Here is a 26,685-nt window from a genome sequence, read left to right on the forward strand (position 1 = left end):
TGATCGAATGGGCACAGACGATAAGGATGTTTTCAACATCCACAGCGTTAATATTTTGTAGCGAGTTATGAGTAATTTGTTGTGAACACCAAGGAAATTTACCGTCTGCAGAATGACCTTGCAGCATATTAATGTCACCACCATTACAACTGTACATGTACGTCTAATGATATTCTAGTTTCTTTAACAACACGGGTAATTAATTACGACCATTTTTAAATAATTTGTTTTTAAAAAAACGGGCAGGGTTTTAGAATACAAAATAACGATAATCGGTAAAAATTCAAAAAATATAAATTGCAGATTTCTCCCCAGGACATTATATAGTAGGTATTCCCATCTGTTAAATTTTGAATAAACAATGACAATGAATACAATAGATGTTTTTAACATATTATAATGTTATGCAAATTAGCCGATATTCTTTTCTATTTTTCTGAGGAAAACACTGAATTGGGTTATACTGTCGCATACTTTATTTTCGCTGGAATTAATTTTCACTGAAAAGGCTTTTTGGGCGTTTTTTATGGAATTTATTTTCACTGATTTTTGATGAGTTTAATATGAAATATAGGAAAAAAAGTATATTCACTGGATTTTATTTTCACGGAATCATCCCTTCCGCCACAGAATGTGCTTCAGTGAAAATAGTGAAAATAAATTTTAAGTGAAAATAAAGTATTCTACAGTACATAGTTTTGTGGTATTATATTGCATCAAATAACTTGGTATACAAGTTTCTATTTTTCTAAAAATTCTCTAGAAATTATCATAGAAATAAACAATTTAGAATTCCTTAAAGATTCTAAATCAAAAGTTTTGGTATTGACATATAACTGAATGGGAAATCAACAGGGTTCATGTTTTTCAACTGATACTTTGTGATCTGTGCAAAGCATATTTGATCTCCTTATATGACCCCTCCCCATTGCCTAAAATATGAAGTCATTTCAAAATGGTCAAAATGAAACAGTCCAACTGAGAAAATATAAATGGTTTAGTTGAATAATAATTTAGAAGATTATACGGGAAATCAAATCCAAACAATATAAAATATTTCATTCATGGTTTTAAAATATTTTCACAAGTTCCCATTTGATAGTTTTTAACTATACATATAAAAAAATAATAATTAATAAAATAATTACATCATGCGAAAAGGGTAACCATACTTTTATCAAAACATACGTCAAATGTCACACAAATATTTTATTTTGTTGTCAATTCCATGTTGAAGTTGCCATTAACAGTAACAAGTCTGCAATGAAAATGCAATGACGGCGAGCAGATGTGAAATACAACAATAGACTACAAAAACTGTAACAGTTCGGCACATGCTGCTACATGAAACAGAAGCTATTGTGTAGTGAAAAACCACAAATGCGTTTTTATTATCATATCGATGTCACGTTTTGACGCACAGGAATGTCTAAGCTATCCATTGTATTGCTACTTAGTAGATACGCTACAAACAAACTAATACAGCTAAATGGTCAACATCAACGTCACGCCTATTGTTAACAATCACAAAGGGTTGTCTGTGTAAAATAGAAAGCTGTCGTCAACTTGAAACATTAAATCAATCAAGCCAACCGCTGTCAGCTGGGTGACACCGGTGTTCATTTTATAAAGTGACCTTAGACTCAGAACATTACTGTTTCATTAAAACTAGTTTTTTACAGCCCCCCCCCCCTATGGCGGCATTGTACTGTTGTCTATTGTCAAGAGGAAGCAACAGATGTCAGGCAGTCTTCCATTAGTTTAAAAATGTTGTATAAACTAGAGCAGCACATGCCACATCAGCAAACAAATCAATCACAATTGAAGAAAAAAAAAATAGTTCTAAAAATAAAGTTTCCCATAAACGAGTAACTTTCAATTATTTCCACAATGTCCAATATAATTTTTTCGAAAGAATGGGTTATTTTTTTTAAATAGAGAAAAAATGACTTTAATGAATGAAGAATGCTTCTACTAGATGAACCTCTCAATTTTATCTACCATATTTATCCGGGTAAGAGCCCAGGGTCCTGAACATGGAAAATCGCCAAAAAAAAGGGGTGGGCGTTTGTCCGGATATCCCTGGCGAAAAAGAAAAAAAATCACGAAAATTGGCAACATGCAGATCGAACTGCGACAGGGAGTAAAACAGCAAATGAAAACATGCAACGGAAATAAATGAACAATATCCAGCATTAGAAGGGTGACAAGAAAAAATTTATTCCTTAAAATGAGACAAATAAACCAGAAATAATAAAAATCGACAGTGAAGAATCATTTGAATTAGAATTTCCCCGCCGACAAACATGGCCCCATATGTGTGAATTATTTCTGTTTTTGACAAATACCAGATCAACAGCCATACAAGATCAATAAGAATTTACGCAGTAAAATTAAGATAGTTTATAGTTGTTTGAAAAAAACATCTCAGATCTCTATTTGTACGTTCATTGCTATCTTCGTAAAAGTCAAAACCCTGAAAGTCCAAGTCGGCGTCACTGTCGGGATCGAACAAAATCCTTACAAGATGGCAAAAAAGTTGACAGTCTTCGGCGTGACATTGCAAAATTGCTGGCCCCAGTTATGGATTAGCAAACATTTTATAAAGCCAAAACAACGTGCTTTCAACCACTCTGGTACGGGTTGCAATATTGCAACATTGGTTTCATTGTCGGCGACGTTAAAGCCTAATGAGTGCGACACTTGCTTCGCGGCTCTCGATTTACTGCAAGCTTGAATCGCGCTGCTCTATTTATGTCACAGCTATTTTGCGTCCACTCCTTAGTTTTACGCAATTGACATTTATTTTTCAATTTTTTGGATTAAAATCACAACAGACTGCAAGGAAGTCAACTGTTAATACAACGAACAAAAAAAGGTTTTTGTTATTTTATTTTATTACAGGCGTAGAAAAAAACCTGAGCGTTTGCTAGGATATGACCTCAACTCCTTTATTTTATCAAAAGTGGGAGATGGGCGTTTGTACGGACATGGGCTCTTAGCCGGATAAATACGGTAATTAATCTTCTTCTTTCTATCCAGCAGCCAGGTTTTTATTGTAAATATTTGATTTTTAGTAAAATCATAAGTTGACATGAATACTAATTAGTACTATGATGTTCATAATTGTAAAAAATGAACAGGTTTTCCATCTCTCATCGAAGGTTTTATCTGTACACTGATTAGAGACATTCTGCCTTCAGGTCCATTACATCATCAGAATGGGGGGTTGGAGAGGTTGGATCAAAACCGATTTCAATAGATAGCATTTTAAATTTTGCAAGTGAAATGATGAGAATAAATATATATGGTATATGTTTTCCAGGGTGTTAATAAGTCAATGTTTAACACTGTTTTTGAACTATTTAGAGTACATTTTTTGAAACATGGCACCTGGATGCTGGTTTAAATCAACTAAATTCATAACTCCACATTCATCACATTGAAACATTGTACTTATTGAAACATAAGTAAGCACATGTCACTATTGAATGTTATGAAGTTAAAATGGAATATTTTTTTCACTAGCAAAATGTCATCAATACATATTTTGATCACATGCTTCAATACTCCACAGTCACTGTGTATAAAAACTAGTATTGCAGACTAACTTACCCAGAAACCCCAAAAGGTGAGGGGCATTACCATAAAATTACTGACTCAATCAAATTAAAAATGTCCATAATTACTCATCATTCACATACTAGTCGTTGTGTCGGCACAAACCTGTGCCATATGACGCCTTACTAGCCGATTTTGGCTAAAATAGCGCTCCGCCGCCTCTTTACACTAGTGTTTATACGGAACTTGATAATTTTTTTCCAATTTAAGTTGCTTTTTAATCGCATATTTTAGTGAAATATTGTTCAGTGAGTGAAATATTAATGTCATAAATAATTAAATCGTGGAAATAACAGAAACTAAGACATGATAACGATAATTAAATTTGTGTTTGATGTTCGAAAGTAATTTCCGGTTTCAACTAGTTCGAAAATAGAACGTCCTTGAACGCGATAAAATCACGCGTAGAACTCGCAGAACCACACTAGCAGCCGTAAACTCATTGCAAATTTGCGCAATGATGGGGCTAGTTTGTTCTTACAATATTTCTAAGTTTAATTTATCATTATTTAGTAAACAGGCCCCTGAAATGATTTAATATATCCGTAAAATACGTGCCAATCGACGATTAACTTTCAAACGTTCTAAGTCGTCAGATCGGTGTTGAAAAAACGCCTACCTGCAGCGTCAATGCATACTAGTATATACTTTTTGTGTATTCGGCGCTCAAAAAAAAAAATTCCAGCATTCAGACACTAGAGGGCAGTATGACTAAAAGGTACTACAATATCGAGTGAAAATAACTTTTCACACGATGTAATCAGTTTTCATAGCAACAAAATACAAGTTACAAATTGAAAATTACATTATTCGACAACAAAACATGTCATTTAAGTAAGTATTATTCTGAGAAAAAGATTATGTAACATATACAAGTTGTCTTTAACTTGTTTCATAAATTTCATTAAAATTACTATATTGAGCAACTTTAATAGTGTAAACTGTATAATAGCACACTCCTAGATATTGAAACTTTCCCTATCAGCATTCAATTATTTAATAAATTTTTAAACTAAAAAACAAACGTACCAAACCTTTCAGTCACCAGAGGGCAGTATCACTACAAATCCTGCAGAACAGTGACAACAAAGTCAACAGTTCCAAAAACGTTTTACAAGCAGTGTCCGTGACAGTACAATTTTTTATCCTTTTGATCAAAATACAATAAATTGTATTAAAATGATTATTTTTGGAAATAGGTCAATATACAAAAATTTGGTTTTGATATATAATTTTAATACGAGGCACAAGACTCTTGAGACCCCCTAGGTTACAATTTATTACCATTTGGTTGAATATCCAGAATATTCATTAAGGATATTCTACCAGTTACCCCCACAATATCAGATTTAGCAACTCAGAGGCTCTAGTAAGGAACAAATACAAATTATTAAGTTTAATAAATCTGGTATTGTAGGGTAACAGATTTGATACCCTATTTATTCATATAAATATTTCATAACTATTATGACTTTAGTTTGTGAGCGCATATTCAAAACAACATGAATTGTTGCTCATTTTCATAATTGATCTCGGTGCAATAATGCTGATCGCCGTCAAATTTATCCTGTTGCGATTAGGAAATAATAGTTCTTTTTGGGACCCAGTATATTTCGGTTTCTGGGAAGCATTGGTAATATAATTACTAAAATTTGAGGTTGAGAGAATTAAAAATGAATGACTCACATATATGTAAAACGGCCAACGTCTTGAGATAATGGTTTATATTTTGTGATAATCGGCATGAAGTTAAAGGTCAATCTGCTATCAAGGGCCCATCAAATAGCTGAGATTGTTAACACATAGTATGGAAATAAAAAAAATTATTAAACTAAACTGCCATGATATATGGGTTAAATATGGTTCTTAGTTTACCAACCATTCTCCCCTCACCTCACTCATCATCATCTATAACTCCAATCCCATCATCACGCAACTTCACCATCATTACAACTTCATACACCACTCCAACCTCGCCCATCATATTTCACCTCACTCGCTCATCACCAAACTCACCTTGTAGCTCCTTTCTCTTTCATAAAAGCTTCTTTTTCCTCATTAGTATCTTTGTCTAGAATGCTGTATTCATATATTCCTGAAAATGGAATAGCTATTGCTCCGGGATCATTAGCATCGATCCATTCCTTTATTTTAACAAGCCTACATGGAGATAAAATTAAATAAAGATGTTACCACAGTTTTCTCTCCAGAATAAAATTGAATAAACAGAGCTAAATAAATATCAATTTGAATATTAATTTACATAATAGTCACATATTAGTTTGAAACATTAACAACTACTATGTTTTGCAACGAACTAGTCGTCTTGGTTTGCATAATTGTGAAGCAGCAAACAATGCACTGTCCTAAGTGAACCATTTTCTCTATGGTAGTTTCTAGTTTTCTTCCACATTCTCTCCTACTGTTAAAATCCTATTATAAGCCGCGGTTTATATTACAATGTATCAAATACAAAATTGGGATCAACAGCTCAAGTTCGGGGTGCGGTTTCTATTACGTACATATTGCAATAACTAAATGGGCGTGGTCATTTTTCCCCCACATCACTTGCACAAAATAAACAATACACCGTACATCTTTTGAATATAAGGGTAACTCCAATTTAGATGTCAGGGAAGAGTGATAAGGGTCACGTCGCAAAAAAACTGTTCACATGAAAAAAAATACTCAGTATTTTTATTGTAATATGCATTTATTTTTTTAATTTTCTTCGTAACGGAAAGTATATTCTGACAGGAGTTTCAAATAAAAACAAGCACTAAATAAGTACGGTACCGTGGGTACAGTAACGCAATCCGGCCATGCTTCGGCTCACAAGTGAATAACTTACTTGTTTTCGAAGTGTTGAAATTGTTGATTATTACTCGGTAGTAATTCTAATAACGCACGAAAAATAAATTTGTTGAATTGTTATCAAATGCAAGTAAAATTCAACTTAGTTTCACCGTAAGCAAATTATTTCGGTCACATGTAAACGATCGATGCAATAAGACATCCGCCATGTAGTTTGAATGCACACGACACGTTACTTGACCAAATAGGTCAAGTCGCTAATTAACCAATCAAAATGCTGGATGGTGCCCACCTGTTCAAATTACCTTGGCTCATTTAAATATGTTAATGATAGGTCACCGACTTCATGGTGAACGAAACCCGGAAGAGATTTACCGATAGTGTCGTGCGATCTTTTGGCTTTGATTTCCATGGAAAAACGACATGACTTTTTTTTAAATTAAGAAATTAGTTGTTTTTGAAAGATAAACTGAGCATTGAAAAAGCATTTAACAGTTTTTCGGTGATAACAGCTCATTGTCGAAAATTTGTGACACGTGGACGTATTCATAAGGAGTATTGACAAAAGTTGTCGCAAGAAAAATCAGTTTCACTGCGTGTTTGACATCCTAACACGACTGAACAATAAAGAGGTGTGAATAATTTTAGGCACGTTGTTGAAACAAATGAATAGGATTAGAAACAATGTACCAGCTGGTTGAAACAAAGTCAGTCACGGTCTTGTTGAATTGGGGGTGCGGTTAGTAATAGGTACTTTTCATGTTTTCAATTTTTGTTGAGAACTCTTTAACACTGAAGCCGAAATCCGGGGTGCGGTTACTATTAGGTATGCGGTTTATAATAGGATTTTAGCGGTATTCGTGGGAGCAAACATCTGTGCATTTTTATCACATGACAAACACAATTGGTGGAAAATTCTCTGAAAACTGTACTTTGCACTAGTTGTTGAGACTACGTATATAAATGTTGTTCCAGATTGTCTCATAGTTGAGTTGTTTTCAACGGCTCTTTGACTTGTGTTCCACAGAACAGAGCCAACACAGAATACCTGGTACAGTGCTGTACATCTTAGCCATACAGAACATTCTGTGATTTGGATCCATAGCACTAAGAGCCAAATGATTTCCAAGACTTTTCCAGACCTTTTCCCAGACTTTCTTGCACCCCCCAAGACATTTTGACCCTTAATTAATGCCAACATCATCACCAAAGCTCATCAAAGTTCTGAGGATATGGTAGTTCTCTGGAGAAAACGGGCCTTTCTAAAATGAATTAATAACTATGAAGAAATTTAAAGACTTTTCAAAGATAATTTTATTTTTCTTGTAATTTAAAGACAACTCAAAGACTTGCCAGACCTCAAAAAAAACCAAATACTTTCAAAAGATTTTCCCAACCCTGACCCTGGTGATCGACATAGCTTTGCCCCCAAATTTATACATACATTTATCTAAAGAGCTCTCTTTGCCCACTCAAGCCAAACTCTGATTTTTAACCACATAAATCATATACTTACCATTTGTTCTTTTTTCTGAGAAAATCTTTTTCAGATAGATTAATAAGATAAATCATTGGTTTTGAAGTCAGCAAAAGATGTTTATTCAGAAGTTCAATCTAAAAACAAAATGAATCAAAGTTAAACTGTAAATAGCTCCCGTGTGATCAGAGCATGTATTATAATGGTATAGGCTTTGCTTAATAAGTGAATGTAATTGCATGTAGGTCAATCCATCAATAAAATTGATCAAGATGTCTGAGAATCTATGACATACTGTATATGGAAACACATGATTTTGATATGGGCATTTTGAAAAACATGCAAGGACACTATACTTGTAAACAAAGGGCACTAATGAGCACTCTATGAATGAGGTATTTCTAGAGGTTGGGGTTTGTCTCGTCTGCAGTTGAATAATTTTTGCTTTGATTTTCTTATGGGTTTTTTTCCCAATGCGACTTAATTTCACTTGTTTTTTTTAATTCTTGGTAATTAGTGTCATTAGCAACGAAGTAGTAAAAACCGCAATTAACCTCAGTGCAGCAAATCGGGATAGATCTTCTTGACGCTATGGGCAAATTTCGCTATTTTCGCTGACAAGTAAAATCTGCTAAATTAAACCTACGTGAACATGTAAAGTAACAACAGATTGTTTCCTTGACAGATTCTTGAAATTAAATCATCAAAATAGTACAACTAAAAAGATAAATAAAAACATCATAGTTTAATGTTCGTCCGGACTTTGAGCCCTTGAAAGTAAGTGATCCAGCCCTTACATACACCAACAATTGAAATTTGTTTAATTGCTATCAAATTATCACTCAAAAAAAATATTTCATTTGTGAGACATGCTTTTGATACAAAACGAAGATCGCGATCGACCCTACACAAAACTACCGCCATTTTGCCTTCCTTGTCCTCGTTCGTCAAAAACAAAAAACTTGCATATTTACTATTTGTATATTTGAGTGCATTTTTGTTTAAAAATATCAAACAAGAATAAACACTAAGTAAAATAGGAATCAACTGCTTCGTTTTATTTGAGAAAGATGGAAACCATGCGAAAACAAATGTGAAACATTACTATCTGCTCGAGGAGAAGACACTAGGAGTTGTGTGCAAAGAGATTGTTTACAAATTAGATCACATTTATATAGAAAATTTATATCTTGAATAAAACTGACAAACTTCCTTGCTGTTGCTGTCGGGTGTCTGCCTTATACATGGATTAAGTGTAGACGCGGGGATTTAGTTTTCCTTTTTTCTGCTCATGGCATCCCAATAGCGGTGAAGGCCAGTACTGGGTTGAACCAACAGCCTGGCCACTATATTTTGAATGATCATAAATAATTTTTGAACCCAATAGTAGTGATCACTGTGATTATTATATAAATTTCTTGCAAAGTCTGAAACGATACTGAAAAAAAATAGTTGATTTCCTTCTATATTCATGCTTGAAAGTAGGCCGAAGTATCCGCAGGTGAATAGGAGTATCCAGATAATAAGTTAGAATCGATCAGTTCACACAAATTGTTCTGTTCTGATTCATGATTGCAAAACAATGGCCTGGAAACGGCCCAGCTTGAGGGAAACAGTATCGTGGAGAGAAAGAACAGTATCGGACCCGATACCCTTAAAAGACCTGATGAGAACACTGCAGAATCGCGGGCGAAACGAAAGTTATGCGGCTATTGTCTAAGCGACACAGGCCTGAGGAGAACACTGTACATGTAACTAGCACATTTACGAATCAAGATTGGCAGAAAGTTGTACGGCATCTGTCTTTGATTTTGTCTATTGATGAATATGACGCACAAAGTGAAATTGAACTTGCGTTCATGAAAATCGGAAAGGGTACTGCCTTTTCGTCAAACTGAAAAAATGGCCGCGTCAGTCTTGTAACTGCGCATGCATACTCCCCATACTCGCATACATTTGATGTTTTTAGTTGCTGTATCTGCTCAAATAACATCCATCATGATATAATAAATCATTTTATACTAAAATTCGCAAATTTGCAGACCTTCCAATGAAATATTACCAGTTTTTTTTTGCGACAGAATACGTTATTGAAATATGCAAATTAGGCTACTCACCCTAGTCAAATATTTGTTAAAAACTTTAAAGACTCTAAGTTATAAATTAACAAGCCATGCCTGGCACAGTCCTCGTTAGTTATCAAATTTAAGATAAATAGTTTTGTTTATAGTAATATGGCTGGAATATAACCATGTCAGGAATATGATTTTTTAACATTAAAATTGACATTTGTATCTGATCGTCAAACAAGTACTTGTCCATGATGAGAGAAATTGCTCTAGAACAGCATTCAAAATCAGCCATTTTGAATACATGTATATATATAACGTGATGTATAACGAATATATAAAATTTGAATATAATCAGTCAAAGCATTTCAGAGATATGGCTCTAGAAGCCCAATCATTAAAACAAAATGGCCGCCAGTCAGCCATTTTGAATCCAATCTGAAAAATATAATGACGTGCATCAGGAACCCGTAATGTCTAATGTATGTACCAAGTTTGAACAAAATCCATCCATAAATGTCAGAAATGCTTGATATTTGATGATTTGTTAGCACAAAAATTACCACCATTCGGCCATTTTGAATAGGATCGTCAAACCAATATATCTGTTTATCTATGACATGATGTATAATGAATATTTAAAATTTGAACATAATCAGTGAAAGCAAGTCAGAGATATGGCATGAGAACCACATTCATTAAAACAAAATGGCAGCCAGTCGGCCATTTTGAATCTTATCTGAAAAACAAAATTATTTACCAAGTTTGAACAAAATCCATCTGTAAATAGCCAAGAAATGCTTGATTTTTAGGATTTGTTAACACAAAAATGGCTGCCATTTGGCCATCTTGAATCAGATTGTAAAACAAAATGATGTGCATCAAGGTCTTATAATGTCTAATGTATATACCAAGTTTGAACAAAATCCATCTGTAAATAGCCAAGAAATGCTTGATTTTTAAGATTTTTTAACACAAAAATGGCCGCCATTCGGCCATCTTGAATCAGATTGTAAAACAAAATGATGTGCATCAAGGTCTTATAATGTCTAATGTATATACCAAGTTTGAACAAAATCCATCTGTAAATAGCCAAGAAATGCTTGATTTTTGGATTTGTTAACACAAAAATGGCCGACGTTCGGCCATCTTCAATCAGATCATTAAACAAATTGACGTGCATATGTATAATATTATGTATGATGTATGTGTGAAGTTTGATTGTGATTGGTCCAGGCATTTCTAAGATACAGATACTGCGTCCGGGGACTAATTAATGCAATAATTGACTACTTAATATGCATGGAATTGCACCAAAATCTAATCAGCGCATCTACACATCATATATTAGCTGTGTGCCAAATTTCATTTGAATTGAAATTGCAGATCTTGAGTTATCAGTGGAACTGGCTGCCAGTTTAATATTTTATATTTAGTTTAATGTTGTCAACTGACAGAGAGACATATTAGCGTGTGTCATGACAAAGAAAATATAAAAAAAGATTTTAACAAATCACACATTCCAGAGAACTTGCCTAGAGTACTCTGAAACTAATTACATCATCTTGGTATATGTGGGCCCTTGTTTATCAGCCCTTTAATACAAGCCAGCATACATACCTCATTACCAGTCCAGTCAGCAAACCGAATCGGTTTCTTTTCTTCTTCTAATATAGTCCTGATTTTCAGTAAACATTCCTAAAAAGTGAACGTGTCATCTTAGTATGCAAACAGTACTTGTCATCCTAGTTTGCGGACAGTAGGTGCCATCTAGAAAAATCACTATGACAACCATCCAGAGTATAAAAATTTAGCACAACTTAGTTTTAAATTGGCAATTATTAATTGAAGAAATTTTTGTTTTCCCAGTTTTTTAAGAACTTATCAGCAAATTTCTAATATTTTTTGACATTTTCACATGACACATCTGATCATTCACAAAAGTTATAATTTGATATCATTAATAATATGCAAATGAATGGTAGTTCATGAAACCATGGAGGTAAAAGACAGATATCTTACCTCCATGATGAAACAGACACGGTACCTACATATCAAGTATCAAAGCAATTAAGGCTGCAGTTTGTTTGTTGGTTTGTTTTTACCAAAAATTGGCTGGAGACCTTTTTAAGGCTTTTGAGACTATGACAAAAATATACTAGAAAAACTCATTATTTGAAACAAACCACTCAACAACAACACATGTACACTTACATATTCAGGCTTCTTTGCCTTATCAGCGCCACGTAAAACTTTTTTCTCCAAGTCTGCTATCCGATCTTGCAAGTACTCGATATCTTTCAAGCGCAGTTCGTCAAAAATAATTTCCATGTCTCTGACTGGATTGATATCGCCTTCAATATGCGTGACTTCATCATCGTCAAATGCCCCTTCACGAGAAAAAAAAAGTTTTACCAAGAACATTAAAATTCACGCAACATGAATGGCTGACAAATAGCTACAAAAAAATGATTTCTGGGCAATATTTATTGCGGGAGTTCAAAGTGTTTTATTATAACCATAGCATATGTATGTAATATTGTGTTACACATAATCATAAACAATTTGACATGATCGTATGAATATTCCTAAACAAATTCCTATAATACGTTTTCCAAAAATTAAAGCAGCAGAAACATTCATGAGTTCAAAAGATGAAAGTTCATTCACTTACTCGTCATATGAAAGATGGCGTCACATGCCTTGATATTCGAAAGAAAAGCGTTACCGAGTCCTTGACCCTCGTGTGCTCCCTTCACTAAACCAGCAATGTCAACAACTTTCAAAAACGCTGGAATTTTGCTGAAACAGAAACAAAAACAAATTAACCGTTATGTTTGATTAACTCTGTAAAAAAAAAACATGAACCTGTGTCGATGACAAATTTATTACTATAAATATTCAAGTAACCACCCTGGGGCCCGAAGATGAGTAATTTTGTGAAAAATACAAGGTGACCTATTGGTCAAGACAGCTTTGCCGACATATCTGATGATTCATCAAATTTATAATTAGATAGCAATAATGGGCCCTTAATCATAGGAAATGGACTGGTAGCTCATGAAACAGACACGGTACCTACATATCAAGTATCAAAGCAATCACGCTGTAGTTTGTTTGTTATTACCAAAAAATATTCGCTTAAAAATAGAGAATGAACAAATCGAGGCATTTATGAAGTTGGTACTAGCTCAGCATGAAATGCGCCTGAAAATGAATAATTTTATAAAAAATAAGGAGTGGGCCTGAACATGAATATTTTTTTTAAATAGATGTGGTGGGCCTGAAATATTCAATAAAATGTGCAAAATTTTACACCAGAATTTTGGCCATAACATTTTTTTTATTTAAAGTGCCTGTGCAATGCCCACTCACACGCTTCTCATTTTAGATCTGTGCCCCACTGAAATGGGCAATTATTGATTTTTTTGCTGAAAATGATTACTCGTATCCAAGTAAATTTGAGATATTTCCCGTGCTGTAGCCACGCCCACCTATCCTGAAACGGTCGACTGTTTCCGGATTTCCGACTCTCGCCGAAAGTGCGCCACCAAATGCAAAAATATGAGAGGAAGCCATACCCCTGAGCCGTACTTTTATATCACTGTGTCATTCAACGTACAACTGTACTTTTAAACGATATACATTTTTTAATCGGCGTATCTTTTGTCTGTTTAATTTTATTTTTGAGAGAGCGAATTTTTAGAAGTTGTTTTCACAACAAACATTTATGATGGTTAAACGTTGTGTTGTGGGCGGTTGCAGTAATGCGTATAGTCATAGTGTAAGTATTTACACGTTTCCAATCGATCTGAAGGTGCAAAATCGGTGGACGAAAGCCGTGAAAATAACGAGAAAAGGTTGGGGTGGACTTCCTCCTAACAGCGTCATATGCAGTGTCCACTTCACCTCAGATTCTTTTTTTTGTGTGTGTGAAAAACTGTCCTTGTCCATGACAAAACAACTAGGTTTTAACGAGAAACGCCGAAAATACAAAACGTTTTCGAAAAAAATAGATTCCGAACCAGCCCATGATCACTGAGACGGATTTCAGAAGGAAGAGAGACGTCGAGTATGTGTTTCAAATGATTTGATTTTTTTGCAATCCCGATTATCGCTTTATAGAGACCACCCGTGTTATGGAAAAGGTAGCAGTAATTTTGATAATGACACGAAAACGAAGCGTCGGACAAACAGGAAATTACGCAGCCCTCAGGCTTTTTTTCATTTTCGCAGGCTAAAATTGTCTGAATTGTTCGGTTATTGGTGTTGAATGTCGAATTCACACGTTTGTTGCCTTTACTTGCAGCTTGATCGGCGTAATAATTTACGGAATAAGAATCCGGGCTTGAGCTGTCAATGTATTTTTTTAATATGTCATAATCATGAAAATCACGCTAAATCCACTCTGAATTTGTCTGTATGCGAGTCACTCTCAATTATTTTTGTTATCCAATTAAACGCTGTCATTCACGCACTTGTCCCCCTCATGACCCGACGCGTTCACCCATTACAACGCGGCAGTCATTTATTTAGTAACTGTGTTTTGTCGTTTTTTTTTTTTTAAATTAATCACTTTATTTTATTAATCAATAGTGTCTAGTAACTTGCTAAATAACAAGACGATTCAGCCGTCAAATTTGATTTTGTCCAATGCCGGAGTCCAGCGACAGTGTACAAACGTGCTGCTCCGGTGACGGTAACGACCACGGTGACTAGCTACACCAGACCGGACATATTTCGCATCTGACTCAACCCCATGCAACAAACTAGAAACTATGTGTTCATAATGGTCCATTCTTCATCGACGAACAAGTACATAAATGGCAATTTAGTCAAAGACGAGAAAACAGCACAAGAAATTTGCCTTATTTACACGTATCGGCAATGCAAGCTACCCAGCAACTTCCCCTTCTGACGTCACAGGGGGAATTTCTGTATGCAAATAAGAAGCTAATGAGGAGCCTCGTTTTAAAATACGCAAAAATAAAGTTTCCGTAGACTGAGTTTAAACACATTTTTTCACTTAAAAAAAATATTTATGCTTAGAAACATAAAAAATAATAATATTTATGTATTAATGGGTAATTTTAGGCGTGAAAATAGCAGCCATTTCACAGGCACTTTAATTAACTTTTTCCAGAAACAATACTGGTTATTAGTTTCATGTTTTCATTTTGACAGAAATAATGTTGCAAATATGTTAATATAAAATAAACAATACTCCCTTACCTTGCTGGTTTGTGATATTCACATAGAAAGTCAAACCTTTCGTCTGGCACGGGCACTCTACCTAGGAATTAATAAACGATGCTTAATTGAGACGTACAATACTTACAGGAAAATAGGGTTTGATAAAGGATGGTGGTCGTCACGTTTAATTGTGAATAACAGTTTTCGCCTCTTCTTTTTGTTTCATGTCTTGTTTTGTCAAAACATGCATTTCATCCATCACCTTATCTATGAGTGTATATTGGCTCAGGATGTATACTGTGAACATCACATACAATATATACCATGACCTCATCATAAATACTATGATATCAGCATATATACCATGACCTCAATCATATATACTATGATATTAGCATATATACCATGACTTAATCATATATACCATGACCTCATCATAAATACTATGATATCAGCATATACACCATGACCTCATCATAAATACTATGATATCAGCATATATACCATGACCTCATCACAAATAATATGATATCAACATATATACCATGACATCATCATAAATACTATGGTATAAGCATATATACCATGACCTCATCATAAATACTATGATATTAGCATATATACCATGACTTAATCATATATACCATGACCTCATCATAAATACTATGATATCAGCATATACACCATGACCTCATCATAAATACTATGATATCAGCATTATGCATATATACCATGACCTCATCACAAATAATATATCAGCATATATACCATGACCTCACCATAAATACTATGATATCAGCATATACACCATGACCTCATCATAAATACTATATCAGCATATATACCATGACCTCATCACAAATAATATATCAGCATATATATCATGACCTCATCATAAATACTATATCAGCATGTATACCATGACTTCATCATAAATACTATGATATCAGCATATATACCATGACCTCATCATAAATAATATGATATCAGCATATATACTATGACCTCATCATAAATACTATGACATCAATATATATACCATGACCTCATCATAAATATTATGGTATCAGCATATATACCATGACCTCATCATAAATACTATATTAGCATATATACCATGACATCATCATAAATACTATGGTATCAGCATATATACCATGATCTCATCATAAATACTATGATATCAGCATATATACCATGACCTCATCGTAAATACTATGATATCAGCATATATACCATGACCTCATCGTAAATACTATATCAGCATATATACCATGACCTCACATAAATACTATGATAGCATATAAACCATGACCTCATCATAAATACTATATCAGCATGTATACCATGACCTCATCATACATACTATATCAGCATATATACCATGACTTCATCATAAATACTATATCAGCATATATACCATGACCTCATCATAAATACTATGATATCAGCATATATACCATGACCTCATCATAAATACTATATCAGCATATATACCATGCCCTCATCATAAATACTGATATCAGCATATATACCATGACCTCATCATAAATACTATGATATCAGCATATATACCATGGCCTCATCATAAATACTATGATATCAGCATGTATACCATGACATCATCATAAATACTATGATAGCATATAAACCATGACCTCATCATAAATACTATATCAGCATGTATACCATGACCTCATCATACATACTATATCAGCATATATACCATGACTTCATCATAAATACTATTTCAGCATATATACTATGACCTCATCATAAATAATATATCAGCATATATACCATGACCTCATCATCAATACTATATCAGCATATATACCATGGCCTCATCATAAATACTATATCAGCATGTATACCATGACCTCATCATAAATACTATATCAGCATATATACTAGGACCTCATCATAAATACTATGATATAAGCATATATACCATGACTTCATCATAAATACTATGATATCAGCATATATACCATGACCTCATCATAAATACTATGATATCAGCATATATACCATGACCTCAACATAAATACTATGATATCAGCATATATACCATGACCTCACATAAATACTATGATATCAGCATATATACCATGCCCTCATCATAAATACTGATATCAGCATATATACCATGATCTCATCATGAATACTATATCAGCATATATACCATGACCTCATCATAAATACTATGATATCAGCATATATACCATGGCCTCATCATAAATACTATGATATCAGCATGTATACCATGACATCATCATAAATACTATGATATCAGCATATATACCATGACCTCAACATAAATACTATGATATCAGCATATATACCATTACCTCACATAAATACTATGATATCAGCATATATACCATGACCTCATCATAAATACTATGATATCAGCATATATACCATGGCCTCATCATAAATACTATGATATCAGCATGTATACCATGACATCATCATAAATACTATGATATCAGCATATATACCATGACCTCAACATAAATACTATGATATCAGCATATATACCATTACCTCACATAAATACTATGATATCAGCATATATACCATGCCCTCATCATAAATACTATGATATCAGCATATATACCATGGCCTCATCATAAATACTATGATATCAGCATATATACCATGACCTCATCATAAATACTATGATATCAGCATATATACCATGACCTCAACATAAATACTATGATATCAGCATATATACCATGACCTCACATAAATACTATGATATCAGCATATATACCATGCCCTCATCATAAATACTGATATCAGCATATATACCACGATCTCATCATGAATACTATATCAGCATATATACCATGACCTCATCATAAATACTATGATATCAGCATATATACCATGACCTCAGCATAAATACTATGATATCAGCATGTATACCATGACATCATCATAAATACTATGATAGCATATAAACCATGACCTCATCATAAATACTATATCAGCATGTATACCATGACCTCATCATACATACTATATCAGCATATATACCATGACTTCATCATAAATACTATTTCAGCATATATACTATGACCTCATCATAAATAATATATCAGCATATATACCATGACCTCATCATCAATACTATATCAGCATATATACCATGGCCTCATCATAAATACTATATCAGCATGTATACCATGACCTCATCATAAATACTATATCAGCATATATACTAGGACCTCATCATAAATACTATGATATAAGCATATATACCATGACTTCATCATAAATACTATGATATCAGCATATATACCATGACCTCATCATAAATACTATGATATCAGCATATATACCATGACCTCAACATAAATACTATGATATCAGCATATATACCATGACCTCACATAAATACTATGATATCAGCATATATACCATGCCCTCATCATAAATACTGATATCAGCATATATACCATGATCTCATCATGAATACTATATCAGCATATATACCATGACCTCATCATAAATACTATGATATCAGCATATATACCATGGCCTCATCATAAATACTATGATATCAGTATGTATACCATGACATCATCATAAATACTATGATATCAGCATATATACCATGACCTCAACATAAATACTATGATATCAGCATATATACCATTACCTCACATAAATACTATGATATCAGCATATATACCATGACCTCATCATAAATACTATGATATCAGCATATATACCATGGCCTCATCATAAATACTATGATATCAGCATGTATACCATGACATCATCATAAATACTATGATATCAGCATATATACCATGACCTCAACATAAATACTATGATATCAGCATATATACCATTACCTCACATAAATACTATGATATCAGCATATATACCATGCCCTCATCATAAATACTATGATATCAGCATATATACCATGGCCTCATCATAAATACTATGATATCAGCATATATACCATGACCTCATCATAAATACTATGATATCAGCATATATACCATGACCTCAACATAAATACTATGATATCAGCATATATACCATGACCTCACATAAATACTATGATATCAGCATATATACCATGCCCTCATCATAAATACTGATATCAGCATATATACCACGATCTCATCATGAATACTATATCAGCATATATACCATGACCTCATCATAAATACTATGATATCAGCATATATACCATGACCTCAGCATAAATACTATGATATCAGCATATATACAATGACCTCACATAAATACTATATCAGCATGTATACCATGACCTCATCATACATACTATATCAGCATATATACCATGACTTCATCATAAATACTATATCAGCATATATACCATGACCTCATCATAAATACTATGATATCAGCATATATACCATGACCTCATCATAAATACTATATCAGCATATATACCATGCCCTCATCATAAATACTATGATATCAGCATATATACCATGGCCTCATCATAAATACTATATCAGCATATATACCATGACCTCATCATGAATACTATATCAGCATATATACCATGACCTCATCATAAATACTATGATATCAGCATATATACCATGACCTCATCATAAATACTATGATATCAGCATGTATACCATGACATCATCATAAATACTATGATAGCATATAAACCATGACCTCATCATAAATACTATATCAGCATGTATACCATGACCTCATCATACATACTATATCAGCATATATACCATGACTTCATCATAAATACTATTTCAGCATATATACTATGACCTCATCATAAATAATATATCAGCATATATACCATGACCTCATCAATACTATATCAGCATATATACCATGACCTCATCATAAATACTATATCAGCATGTATACCATGACCTCATCATAAATACTATATCAGCATATATACTAGGACCTCATCATAAATACTATGATATAAGCATATATACCGTGACTTCATCATAAATACTATGATATCAGCATATATACCATGACCTCATCATAAATACTATGATATCAGCATATATACCATGACCTCAACATAAATACTATATCAGCATATATACCATGACCTCACATAAATACTATGATATCAGCATATATACCATGCCCTCATCATAAATACTGATATCAGCATATATACCATGATCTCATCATGAATACTATATCAGCATATATACCATGACCTCATCATAAATACTATGATATCAGCATATATACCATGACCTCATCATAAATACTATGATATCAGCATATATACCATGACCTCATCATAAATAATATGATATCAGCATATATACTATGACCTCATCATAAATACTATGACATCAATATATATACCATGACCTCATCATAAATACTATGGTATCAGCATATATACCATGACCTCATCATAAATACTATATTAGCATATATACCATGACATCATCATAAATACTATGGTATCAGCATATATACCATGATCTCATCATAAATACTATGATATCAGCATATATACCATGACCTCATCGTAAATACTATATCAGCATATATACCATGACCTCATCGTAAATACTATATCAGCATATATACCATGACCTCACATAAATACTATGATAGCATATAAACCATGACCTCATCATAAATACTATATCAGCATGTATACCATGACCTCATCATACATACTATATCAGCATATATACCATGACTTCATCATAAATACTGATATCAGCATATATACCATGACCTCATCATGAATACTATATCAGCATATATACCATGACCTCATCATAAATACTATGATATCAGCATATATACCATGGCCTCATCATAAATACTATGATATCAGCATGTATACCATGACATCATCATAAATACTATGATAGCATATAAACCATGACCTCATCATAAATACTATATCAGCATGTATACCATGACCTCATCATACATACTATATCAGCATATATACCATGACCTCATCATAAATAATATATCAGCATATATACCATGACCTCATCAATACTATATCAGCATATATACCATGACCTCATCATAAATACTATATCAGCATGTATACCATGACCTCATCATAAATACTATATCAGCATATATACTAGGACCTCATCATAAATACTATGATATAAGCATATATACCGTGACTTCATCATAAATACTATGATATCAGCATATATACCATGACCTCATCATAAATACTATGATATCAGCATATATACCATGACCTCAACATAAATACTATATCAGCATATATACCATGACCTCACATAAATACTATGATATCAGCATATATACCATGCCCTCATCATAAATACTGATATCAGCATATATACCATGATCTCATCATGAATACTATATCAGCATATATACCATGACCTCATCATAAATACTATGATATCAGCATATATACCATGACCTCATCATAAATACTATGATATCAGCATATATACCATGACCTCATCATAAATAATATGATATCAGCATATATACTATGACCTCATCATAAATACTATGACATCAATATATATACCATGACCTCATCATAAATACTATGGTATCAGCATATATACCATGACCTCATCATAAATACTATATTAGCATATATACCATGACATCATCATAAATACTATGGTATCAGCATATATACCATGATCTCATCATAAATACTATGATATCAGCATATATACCATGACCTCATCGTAAATACTATATCAGCATATATACCATGACCTCATCGTAAATACTATATCAGCATATATACCATGACCTCACATAAATACTATGATAGCATATAAACCATGACCTCATCATAAATACTATATCAGCATGTATACCATGACCTCATCATACATACTATATCAGCATATATACCATGACTTCATCATAAATACTATATCAGCATATATACCATGACCTCATCATAAATACTATGATATCAGCATATATACCATGACCTCATCATAAATACTATATCAGCATATATACCATGCCCTCATCATAAATACTGATATCAGCATATATACCATGACCTCATCATGAATACTATATCAGCATATATACCATGACCTCATCATAAATACTATGATATCAGCATATATACCATGGCCTCATCATAAATACTATGATATCAGCATGTATACCATGACATCATCATAAATACTATGATAGCATATAAACCATGACCTCATCATAAATACTATATCAGCATGTATACCATGACCTCATCATACATACTATATCAGCATATATACCATGACTTCATCATAAATACTATTTCAGCATATATACTATGACCTCATCATAAATAATATATCAGCATATATACCATGACCTCATCATCAATACTATATCAGCATATGTACCATGGCCTCATCATAAATACTATATCAGCATGTATACCATGACCTCATCATAAATACTATATCAGCATATATACTAGGACCTCATCATAAATACTATGATATAAGCATATATACCATGACTTCATCATAAATACTATGATATCAGCATATATACCATGACCTCATCATAAATACTATGATATCAGCATATATACCATGACCTCAACATAAATACTATGATATCAGCATATATACCATGACCTCACATAAATACTATGATATCAGCATATATACCATGCCCTCATCATAAATACTGATATCAGCATATATACCATGATCTCATCATGAATACTATATCAGCATATATACCATGACCTCATCATAAATACTATGATATCAGCATATATACCATGGCCTCATCATAAATACTATGATATCAGCATGTATACCATGACATCATCATAAATACTATGATATCAGCATATATACCATGACCTCAACATAAATACTATGATATCAGCATATATACCATTACCTCACATAAATACTATGATATCAGCATATATACCATGACCTCATCATAAATACTATGATATCAGCATATATACCATGGCCTCATCATAAATACTATGATATCAGCATGTATACCATGACATCATCATAAATACTATGATATCAGCATATATACCATGACCTCAACATAAATACTATGATATCAGCATATATACCATTACCTCACATAAATACTATGATATCAGCATATATACCATGCCCTCATCATAAATACTATATCAGCATATATACCATGGCCTCATCATAAATACTATGATATCAGCATATATACCATGACCTCATCATAAATACTATGATATCAGCATATATACCATGACCTCAACATAAATACTATGATATCAGCATATATACCATGACCTCACATAAATACTATGATATCAGCATATATACCATGCCCTCATCATAAATACTGATATCAGCATATATACCACGATCTCATCATGAATACTATATCAGCATATATACCATGACCTCATCATAAATACTATGATATCAGCATATATACCATGACCTCAGCATAAATACTATGATATCAGCATATATACAATGACCTCACATAAATACTATATCAGCATGTATACCATGACCTCATCATACATACTATATCGGCATATATACCATGACTTCATCATAAATACTATATCAGCATATATACCATGACCTCATCATAAATACTATGATATCAGCATATATACCATGACCTCATCATAAATACTATATCAGCATATATACCATGCCCTCATCATAAATACTATGATATCAGCATATATACCATGGCCTCATCATAAATACTATATCAGCATATATACCATGACCTCATCATGAATACTATATCAGCATATATACCATGACCTCATCATAAATACTATGATATCAGCATATATACCATGACCTCATCATAAATACTATGATATCAGCATGTATACCATGACATCATCATAAATACTATGATAGCATATAAACCATGACCTCATCATAAATACTATATCAGCATGTATACCATGACCTCATCATACATACTATATCAGCATATATACCATGACTTCATCATAAATACTATTTCAGCATATATACTATGACCTCATCATAAATAATATATCAGCATATATACCATGACCTCATCAATACTATATCAGCATATATACCATGACCTCATCATAAATACTATATCAGCATGTATACCATGACCTCATCATAAATACTATATCAGCATATATACTAGGACCTCATCATAAATACTATGATATAAGCATATATACCGTGACTTCATCATAAATACTATGATATCAGCATATATACCATGACCTCATCATAAATACTATGATATCAGCATATATACCATGACCTCAACATAAATACTATGATATCAGCATATATACCATGACCTCACATAAATACTATGATATCAGCATATATACCATGCCCTCATCATAAATACTGATATCAGCATATATACCATGATCTCATCATGAATACTATATCAGCATATATACCATGACCTCATCATAAATACTATGATATCAGCATATATACCATGGCCTCATCATAAATACTATGATATCAGCATGTATACCATGACATCATCATAAATACTATGATATCAGCATATATACCATGACCTCAACATAAATACTATGATATCAGCATATATACCATTACCTCACATAAATACTATGATATCAGCATATATACCATGCCCTCATCATAAATACTATGATATCAGCATATATACCATGGCCTCATCATAAATACTATGATATCAGCATATATACCATGACCTCATCATAAATACTATGATATCAGCATATATACCATGACCTCAACATAAATACTATGATATCAGCATATATACCATGACCTCACATAAATACTATGATATCAGCATATATACCATGCCCTCATCATAAATACTATGATGTCAGCATATATACCATGACCTCACATAAATACTATATCAGCATATATACCATGACCTCAGCATAAATACTATGATATCAGCATATATACAATGACCTCACATAAATACTATGATGTCAGCATATATACCATGACCTCACATAAATACTATGATATCAGCATATACACCATGACCTCATCATAAATACTATATCAGCATATATACCATGACCTCACATAAATACTATGATATCAGCATATATACCATGACCTCATAAATACTATATCAGCATGTATACCATGACATCATCATAAATACCATGATATCAGCATGTATATCATGACATCATCATAAATACTATGATATCAGCATATATACCATGACCTCATCATACATACTATATCAGCATATATACCATGACCTCATCATACATACTATATCAGCATGTATACCATGACATCATCATAAATACTATGATATCAGCATGTATACCATGACATCATCATAAATACTATGATATCAGCATATATACCATGACCTCACCATAAATACTATATCAGCATATATACCATGACCTCATCATAAATACTATATCAGCGTATATACCATGACCTCATCATAACATCATAAATACTATTATATCAGCATATATACCATGACCTCACATAAATACTATGATATCAGCATATATACCATGACCTCATCATAAATACTGATATCAGCATATATACCATGATCTCATCATAAATACTATATCAGCATATATACTATGACCTCATCATAAATACTATGATATCAGCATATATATCATGACCTCATAAATACTATATCAGCATGTATACCATGACATCATCATAAATACTATGATATCAGCATATATACCATGACCTCATAAATACTATATCAGCATGTATACCATGACATCATCATAAATACTACATCACATATATACCATGACCTCATAAATACTACATCAGCATATATACCATGACCTCATCATAAATACTATATTAGCATATATACCATGACCTCATAAATACTATATCAGCATGTATATCATGACCTCATCATAAATATGATATCAGCATATATACCATGACCTCATAAATACTATATCAGCATATATACTATACTATAACCTCATCATAAATATGATATCAGCATATATACCATGACCTCGTAAATACTATATCAGCATGTATACCATGACATCATCATAAATAATATATCAGCATATATACCATGACCTCAGCATAAATACTATGATATCAGAATATATACCATGACCTCATAAATACTATATCAGCATATATACCATGACCTCATCATACATACTATATCAGCATATATACCATGACCTCATCATAAATACTATATCAGAATATATACCATGACCTCGTAAATACTATATCAGCATATATACCATGACCTCATCATAAATATGATATCAGCATATATACCATGACCTCGTAAATACTATATCAGCATGTGTACCATGACCTCATCATAAATACTATATCAGCATATATACTATGACCTCATCATAAATACTATGATATCAGCATATGTACCATGACCTCATAAATACTATATCAGCATATATACTATACTATGACCTCATCAGACCTCATCATAAATACTATGATATCAGCATGTATACCATGACATCATCTTAAATAATAT

At 32.7% G+C, this 26,685-nt stretch overlaps 1 protein-coding gene across 1 annotated transcript in view; it reads right to left on the bottom strand.

Annotated features, from left to right (window-relative positions):
• The window catches only part of LOC102803334 (obg-like ATPase 1), a 43,266-nt gene that overhangs the window by 9,515 nt on the left and 7,066 nt on the right, over positions 1-26,685 (bottom strand). Inside the window, exons 5-10 of the mRNA XM_085496095.1 lie at positions 15,214-15,274; positions 12,656-12,783; positions 12,196-12,371; positions 11,602-11,679; positions 7,952-8,049; positions 5,638-5,781 (exon numbers count right to left, since the gene is read on the bottom strand). Coding sequence (XP_085352221.1) covers positions 5,638-5,781; positions 7,952-8,049; positions 11,602-11,679; positions 12,196-12,371; positions 12,656-12,783; positions 15,214-15,274 — 685 coding nt within the window. The remainder of the gene's footprint in view (positions 1-5,637; positions 5,782-7,951; positions 8,050-11,601; positions 11,680-12,195; positions 12,372-12,655; positions 12,784-15,213; positions 15,275-26,685) is intronic.

The sequence above is a fragment of the Saccoglossus kowalevskii genome, chromosome 22 (genome assembly GCF_978046115.1).
Source record: "Saccoglossus kowalevskii chromosome 22, keSacKowa6.1, whole genome shotgun sequence".
NCBI classification, from domain to species: Eukaryota; Metazoa; Hemichordata; class Enteropneusta; family Harrimaniidae; genus Saccoglossus; species Saccoglossus kowalevskii.